Source organism: Alosa sapidissima, chromosome 18, assembly GCF_018492685.1.
Source record: "Alosa sapidissima isolate fAloSap1 chromosome 18, fAloSap1.pri, whole genome shotgun sequence".
Classification (NCBI taxonomy): domain Eukaryota; kingdom Metazoa; phylum Chordata; class Actinopteri; order Clupeiformes; family Clupeidae; genus Alosa; species Alosa sapidissima.
In genome coordinates, this window is record NC_055974.1 from 403,316 (window position 1) to 412,595 (window position 9,280).

Below are 9,280 nucleotides of genomic sequence, written 5' to 3' on the forward strand. Positions count from 1 at the left end.
GGACGGTTTGTGCGCGTGACAGTGAAGTGAGCTATGCATGGGAGCAGGGAGGGGTATGGGATGGCGGCACCGAAGACATCCGATGAATAACAACTAAAGCATTGAATGGGATAATTGTGCCAACACATATGTTCAATTAATGGCTTGTTCAATATTGTAGGCCCAGATAACGTCCTATTTTTTTTTTTTAAATGACGTTCAAAAATAATATTATAAATAGCTATTGTATTCAATTGTATAATTCTGCAATTTTGAATGCCAATGAGTTGGGGTTGCCTTCTGCCCGTGTCATCCAGTAGATGGCGGTAGTGACAAGCTATGGCCTGCCAAAATATCAGCCATCTCTTTAAGGGCGAGACCACCAACAATGACGTGACATCCTGTAAATGTTGAAACTGTTCAATAGAAATACACTTGCATTAGAATATAAACCTCCTTAATACGATCAAGAATACTCACATAATTAGCAACATAACATGATAATGTTTACTAACGTTTTGCTGTTTCTAGAGGGGAGTATGGTTAGGATAAGAATAAGGTAGTGTGAGTATTTTGTGGAAACAGAAATGTTTTCCTTATTCCATGTGTGTGATCAGAGAGAGAGAGAATGTGTCACAGGCGTCACAATTGGATTCCTATAATGATACCCACTCATCAGTCCCCACACCCCACCTTAGACAAACATCCAGGTACTCTGAAATATTTAAAATCACACTCATTCTGTTATAAAATAACTGCACACAGATGTAAAAAATACACACTTTTATGTCTACTTTCACAAGTAAACATCCATTCCAACCTATACACATACTTTAAAAATAATACATTTTTACCTTGCCTGTACACACACACACTCTCCCTTTTCTCTCTTTATCTCTCTCTCGCTCACACACACAATTCACAGTGAACACATGTTGAAATCAAATCAAAATAAGCTGGTGGCAAAACATCCCAAAACTCAGTTTAAAAAAGCAATATGACAAATCAGTCCAATATTTATAACTGGATTTATTTTATATTAACCTTATATTAAAAATATCTTTACCTCTCACTCTGTTGTTATGGAAACAGAAAGAATACATTTAGTTTACGAGTAATGACTGAATAAATCCACATTACCAACAGATAAACTTACAAGTTAAAACATATACTAACAGAATACAATAGATCAGAGCAGCTCTTTCTTCTTAGAATATGACAAATAGATATCTCAAAGTTGTATTTTTTGCTTGAGCACATCTAACAAAAAACAACAAAGAAAGGAAACTAGAGACCCTTTCCCTCCATGCTGGCTCGAGGCTATGGGTAAAGCTGATCACAAGGCTCAGAGTGCAACTGAATGAGTGTCCTTCGTGGCTTAGGGTACCTTAGTGTCCCTGCTACTGCTGGGCTCAGAGTTAGGTGAGATGACAATGATCCAGAGTTATGGAGTCTGGGGGTAGAGAGGTGAGTGCAGCCCAGAGGGCAAACATACGCATTCACATCTACACACACAAACGCACGCACGCACACATACGCACGCACACATACGCATGCACATGCACATGCCGCACGCACGCACGCACGCACGCACACACACACACACACACACACACACACACACACACACACACACACACACACACACACACACACACACACACACACACACACACACACACACACAGACGTACAATTCCCACCCCATGCAAACAGTAACATACTCTCTTACTCATGCAAACAGTAACACATTTTGTGTATTTTCCCATCAGATAGATAAACATATTACAGATATAATACCAGACATTATATTATATCTGTAAGAGTATAGAGAGGACAGGACTTTCTCTCTCTTACCCCCCTCTTCCTCAGATATGAGAGCTGGAGTGTGAGTGTTGGGGAGTGAGCTGACCTCGATGGACCCCGTGGCGGATCTCTGTGGTGGCGCTGTTGGCCAGTGTAAGCAGGGACCGTACGCAAGCTCGGTAACGGGTGGACATGGTATTGTACAAAAGCGGGTTGATGGCGGCGCTCAGGTAGAAGAGCACAAAGGAAACCAGGTTCAGGTACTGGGACACAGTGTAGAGCTCAGGACTGGAGTCGGCCGAAACAGAGAAGAGGGTCCGGCCAACGTGGAAGGGTAGCCAACACAGAACAAATGCCACCACTATCACCACTGAAAAAGAAAGAGAAGGAGAGACTCAGAGAAATTCTGCACTGTGGGATCATGGTCAGGAAAATTATCTTCATGGGATTTCATAGAATACAGAAAATCAAGTGAAAAAAGCGATAGACAAATTTATTACATCATCTATATTGCCTAGTAACGGGGGCGCTGGCCAGATGCGCCACTCCATTTGGCCTATTTTTTTTTTGATTATTTTCTAATATTTACATAACTTGATTTACATATTTTTCTGATTTGTATATTTTATTCCTTAACATATCCACTCGTTCATTGTTTGTGTTGCCCCAGCAATTACAAGTGTAAAGAAAAAGGAATCATCTGCGAAAATGGACATAAACAACAAAAAGGTAGCCTACTTTTAAACATGCCAACTGGCAGCGCACTAACTCTTGCTGGTGAGCGCTCATCTGACATTGGAGATCGTCTTTTGGGTATGCCTATATCGGACTTGTCACAACATTTTAAGACATGTAAAGGGCTTGGTTTTGTTCACATAAATGCTAGGAGCCTTTTGCCAGATGGACATTTAAAAGATGTGGGTTAATGACTCCAACCCTTACGTCATTGTCATTTCAGAAACTTGGTTGAATACCAATGTTAAGGACTCAGATATTTCCCTTTATGGTTATAATATTTGTATAACTGATAGAGTTAAATGGGGTGGTGGCGTAGCTATTTATGTTAGAAACAGTTTAAGCTTCTCTATAAGTGTATCCACCTCTGTCCCGGGTCAATTTGATTTATTAGCCATTATCACCCGGAGAGAAGAAATACTCTTTTCTGATTGGCTGGTGGGGTGGCTATTAATTCTGAATAACAGGACAGCGTTCCATATCAATGCTTAGGAATGGTAACTATAACAACCATAGTAGAACGACGGTTGCAGCGCTCTAGAATCTTTGGTTGCAGGCTTCTCAACAATGGAATCAACTGTATACAAGCTAACTGGGCCAACGAAAGTTGTACAACAAGCTGAACTAATGAGCTTCTTTTTAAACAGAACCGCGTGTTTCCTTTGCTTTACAGTGGCAACCGGGTGATAAGCGGGATAACGGCCTTCGAGGTGTGTCCAGTTAGGCCTATACGGAATTAATGGACTCGGGCGGAGGCAACTTTTTTTGCCCCTCGCCCTCGTCCATTAATTCCGTATAACAGGACACCTCGGCGGCCGCTATCCCTTACTTAGCGTAAAACTCATGGCTGTTCTCTGGTTATTGTGGCCGTTTACCGTCCACCCTCTGCCAATCCTGATGCACTACATAGTCTCTCAGAGCAATTTACTTCTCTAGATAATTCTGAAGCTGTCATTTTAGGGAACCTTAACCTAGATTGGATGTCTCCAACAGCTGATGACTTAAAACTGTGTGTAATGAGTTAAAGGAGAATTCCGGTGTGATATTGACCTAAAGTGTATTGAAACATGATACCGAGTGTGAACGTATGTCTCATAGCCCATCTCGGCTTGTCCCCTGCACTCCAAAATCTGGCGCTAGTTAGCTGATGCTACCAACAGCTTTTTCAATAGTGGTGCTTCAGCATCGGGCTAGCCATGCAAATAAATCACTGTGTTACACACTGAGCCTCATTCATCCCTGTTAGATCTTATTCTTACCAATAAGTCTAATAATTTCAGTGATCATTGTCCTGTGGGCTGCATTAGAGATGAGAGAAGAAAAAGATCAGGGCCTCTGTATGTTAATAAGAGATCTTTTAAAAGATTTGAAGAGCAGGCATTTTTACATGATCTACATGCCAGTGACCTAACTTCTTTAAATCTTATTCCAGATGCTGAACTTGCATTGGAATACTTCCAGACTATTTTTAACAGCTTAGCAGATAAACATGCCCCTTTTAAGAGATTTAGGATAAAAAATAGATGCAACCCTTGGTTTAGCCATGATCTAGGTGAGATTATTTTTCAAAGAAACAAAGCTTGGGCAAAATCCACTGGTAGTGATGGAGATTGCCAAACTTTCAGACATTTTAGAAATACATGCACTTACTTGGTGAAAAGGGCTAAATCTACCTATTATTTGAACAATCTGTCTGACTGTGGTAGCAATCCAGCGAAATTCTGGAAAGTGATTAAGTCACTTAAAGGTGTTTCTTCCACCACTCTTCCTCAACAAATTATGTTGGATTCTAAAGTGATCAATGAGAAAATGGAGAAATGTGGTACTCTATTTGATCAATTGAATAATGTGGATATGTCACCAGTCCATTTCAGTGTCACTAGTCCTGAAGAAGAGAGGATTTTATTTTCAAATAGGCCTAATAACCCTTCCTTCTCATTTAGACCAGTAAACCAATCTGTTCTCTAATCCGTTCCTTTTTGTCATCATATTCTCCTTATCAATCTGGGCTGTAGTAAATGATATAGCTATTGTTGTTAACAGTAGGAAACATTGTGCAGCTTTGTTTATTGACTTGTCAAAGGCTTTTGACACTGTTAATCACAGGTTACTTCTTGAAAAACTAAAAACTAACCTCTTTTGGTCTAGATAAAGTTTCCTTTAAATGGTTTCAAGACTACCTCTCTAATAGAACACAGTGGGTAGATGTGACAGGATCAACCTCAGAGCCATTGAGATTAAATAATGGTGTTCCACAGGGCTCAATTTTGGGGCCACTGTTGTTTACATTGTATATCAATGACATCTGTACTTCAATAGAAAATTGTAAAGTGCATTTCTATGCAGATGACACAATCCTTTATGCCTATGCACCATCTGTAGAGCAAGCAGTGTCATAGCTTCAATGTGCATTTGATTGTGTGCAGAAATCCTTGAAAGATCTTAAACTGGTTCTGAATGAAGCAAAAACTAAATGTATAATCTTTACTAGATCAAGAAAGTGTGACCTTGATGTCTATAACATGTTCCCTAAATGGAACACAAATTGAGCAAGTTTCTCAATACAAATATCTGGGCATTTGGCTAGATAACAAACTATCATTTAGAACACATGTGCTTGATCTCACCAAAAAGGTAAAAGGTAAATTAGGTGCACTTTACAGGATTAGGTCTTGCTTCTCTTTAGAGAGCAATGACCATTATTCAAGCAACAATATAATGTCAGTCCTAGACTATGGCGACATTGTGTATATGCATGCAGCCCCTTCCACTCTGAAATCACTTGATGCAGTTTACCACAGTTCACTATGTTTTATAACTGGAGATGGGTTTATAACTCATCACTGTAAATTATACCAAAATGTAGGCTGGTCTTCCCTCTATGATAGGATATTCTCTTCTGAACATGAAATCAATCTGCCACAATACACGCTCACAGGGTTTTATATCTCTTCAAACTCCTCAAATTAAATCTGAATTTGGTAAATTAGCTTTTACATTTTTTGCATCTAGTAAATGGAACAAGGTGCAAGAATTATTAAAATTAGATAGGTTTGTGTCACTAGACCAATTCAAGGGTATGATTGATGATATGGCTGTTGTACAATGTTCTTGCTTTGACTAATATTTAGACCTTCTTGCTTTGACTAATATTTAGACCTTTTATATCATTATTATTATTTATACATACATATTCCCCTTCTTCTTTTCTTTCTATTTATTATTATTATTATTATTATTATTATTACTAATTATTATTATTAATAATAATAATAATTTTATTTTTTAATTATTATGATCATTATCATTATTATTATTATTATTATTTGCCTTTTGTATCTTTTTATTGTTCTTGTTTTGTTATTTTGATTATTGTTGTTGTATGTTTTGTAACTCAGGGCATTGCTGTAAAAGAGCTTGATGCTCAGTCAATTTCTCCCTGAATAAAAAAACGGTTGACTGATGATGATGATATCGAAGACAACTCAACATTAATGAAAAAACACTGACAACATCCCATAGACAGAGGCACTGGAAAAGCAGTTGAGGGGGCCTAATATGGTTAGAAGTGAGCTGACAGCCTCCCATAGCACTTAATGACCAACATTATTATTATGGTGAGGGCCTAATATTATCATCATTCATAGGACCTAAATTTTCCAGTAGCGCGACTGTCCATAGGCAGCAATCCATCTCACCCTGCCACTCACCCATCATCCTCAGTGTCTGGCGATGCCCGCGGTCTCTGTGAGTCTGTTTCCGTAGGAATAGCCTCCGGGCGATGAGGCCATAGAGCAACGAGAGCAGGCCGAGTGGCACCAGGAAGTAGAGGTTGGACAACCACAGCATGGCGGCCAGCAGACCCGAGGTGAGTGCGTACTGCGTGCAGCGGCACTCGGTCAGGCCGCCCTCCAGCCCACCCACGTCCAGACGCTCCACGCCCACCAGGGCCAGCACGGGGGCAGCACTCAGGAAGGCCACCACCCACAGGGCAGCCAGCAGCACGCGCACACGGCCCCGTGTGACCAGGAGGCGTGCACGCAGCGGGAAGCAGACGGCCAGGTAACGCTCAGCCCCGAGAGCCGTCATGTGCAGGATGGAGGAGAAGGTGCAGCACTCGCTGGCGAACATCGACAGCTTGCACACGGCCTCGCCTAGCAACCACGGCCGGTAGCGCCACAGCTGGGGGTTAAGTGGGGGTGGGTGGTAGGTGGTGGAGGAGAGGTCGTTAGTTTGGTCAATAAGTTCAAGCATCCCCAAACACACATATACACAAAGAAAATGGACAGGTTTTACAAGTGGACACTCATAGGTTTACATCAGGAGCACACACACACACAATTCAGGGTTCCCACCCATTTTCAATGACAACATTTTAAAACGATTCATTTCAAAGAACTCCATTACATTTCTAGGATTTTCATGAATGTGGGAACCCTGACAACTCATATCGAGAACAGATACTGTATGTATAGACAGAAATATAAAGATGCACACTCAAATACACATGCTTTCAGATGCCAAAAGAAAATATAGAGACACACACACTGAGGCATAAGAGGAACAATGACCATGATATATCCCATACTCTTAGTCCCCATATGCATTGCAAAACACCCAGGGACACAGATACACAAAGAAACCTACAAATACATGCTGTACAATCCACCACATATGCCAATATGCACATTAGGGTGGTCCTTATCAAGTCCAATTTGTTTTTTTTTTGCAAAATGTTAGCATCTTAAAGCGATGGTTCAGAGTAATTTCACCCTAGGGTCCTTTGCACCATGACCCCGAGCCAAACACCCACCCAGAACGTGTTTTCCCTTGGTCGAACCCTGGTCGAGTAGCGCTGTCAGAAACTAATGACTGGCAGGAAGCGATTACATCAATGTTTTTTGGTATATCCCAGTTTTTAATATTTGTTTACAACTTAGTGTTAACTAATAATTGTTGCAAACTGGTACTACGAACAAAATATTAGTGCATTCCTGGATCTACATCCTTATGCATGCTTCCTGCCAGGACTTTTACGGGCTTTTCCCAAATCACTGAAGAAACGTCGACGCAGCGGTATAGTAGCAGATAGTATTATCCATCAGGCAAGTGTTATTTAAATAAACTCCTGGTGTACTTACAAACTTTTCAATGCCTCGTTTTATGAATAAAGAACATAGTTGTACTACTATTAGAAGTTTCGTACCATTCAGGGCATTATTAGTGGGGTAATTTACGAGATAAAAGTAGGTTCCATTACGCCTGCAGAAAGTCATTAGTTTCTGACAGCACTACTTGACCAGGGTTCGACCAAGGGAAAACTGTTCCTTTTAACTTCAAAATTATAAATATGCAAACATTTTGACAAAAATTATATTTAGAGGTAGCTCAATCATGTGGAAGATTGCCTACGTTAAGCTGTGCAGCGTTATTGTGATAAGTAATATTACAAGTTGTTGCAAATGAACTACATTTTATTGAAATCAGAGAAACACTGACATGACAACAATGACAACAATCTCAAAAAAAGCACAAACAATCAAACAATTTTCAGCAATCCCTCATTTCTGATGCTCAGCAGCCAGTGTTGACATTTTGCAGTCTGGATAGATCCGTCAGTGATCTTCCATTCTTCCATTCTAAGATGGCAGTTTTGATCCAACTAATTTTGGTATGGTGGAACCAACCAAATAAACTTCACTTTTTGTTTTTGCCATGATTTTGCTCTTGGTACACAACACAACTGCAAGCAAAGCTGAGCAAGGGATGGTGAAGGTGCCTTTTCCTTATTCAGTTTTGTGGCACATATTTGGGGTTCCGTGGATACAATTGTTTGAATGTTTTAATGAAGACCAAAAAATGTGCTCTAAACCCAAACAATCAATCATCAATAGAAATATTTATTGATTCCACCAGGAAAGGTAAATCTGCTAAACCGGGTCATGAATGGATTAATTTGGATTTAGTAAACTGAGATGTATCTAAAATATGTATCTAAAATACATATTCAGGAATATATGGTGCATTAGATGCTTTTATGGAGATTGTTTTGGATTTTTACTAGCCAGTTACAATACCAATTCAAATGATCTGTTTTTATGAAAATCATCAAAATCTCAAAGTTTAAAGCTATTGAGCTACCAGTAATTATTATGTTACTGCCATAAAAATTGGCATGCTGTATTTTCTTATATAAAGGAACAATTTAAAGGGTTAAGAGGATGACAATTGGAGACTTTAACAATAAGGACCACCCTAATGCACATGTCATAAGACCTACCTTGTACAAGTCCAGTGGCATGAGCAGGAGAATGAGGATGTCTGACACAGCCATGCTGCTCAGATACAGGTACGTGGTGCTCCTCATCTGCGGGCAGCGCCAGACCACCAGGATGGTAAGTGCGTTACCCACGAGGCCAAGCAGCAACAGTGGAATGCACAGCGTTGTCACAACGACCAGCTCCAGGTCGCTGAAGAGCGACTGGCTTGGACTCCAATCCTCCCAGTAGTCCCAGCCAGAGGCGTTCCAGCAGTACTCACAGCCCGAGCCTGCGCCAGAGCCACTACCCTCTAGCACCACATCCATGCTACAGGGAGAGAGGGAGAAACACGTACAAAAGAAAACACAATGAATGCAGAATGCTATCTGAATGATATGAACACACATATGAATGGAGAGAACAAGGAATATGAGTGAGCAAAAGAGTTCAGAGAAGAGATGAAGGCTAAAAGGAGTGGTATTTCGATGTTAGGGTGGAAA

The 9,280-nt window shown here is 40.4% G+C and overlaps 1 protein-coding gene across 1 annotated transcript; it reads right to left on the bottom strand.

The window, feature by feature from the left end:
• Positions 1-1,847: 1,847 nt before the first annotated feature.
• On the bottom strand, positions 1,848-9,106 carry LOC121690184 (growth hormone secretagogue receptor type 1-like). The gene is made up of 3 exons (XM_042070607.1): positions 8,801-9,106; positions 6,231-6,702; positions 1,848-2,155 (listed from the first exon to the last, which is right to left on the bottom strand). Exons 1-3 carry the CDS (start codon positions 9,104-9,106, stop codon positions 1,848-1,850), a joined length of 1,086 nt encoding a protein of 361 aa, XP_041926541.1.
• Positions 9,107-9,280: the final 174 nt, after the last annotated feature.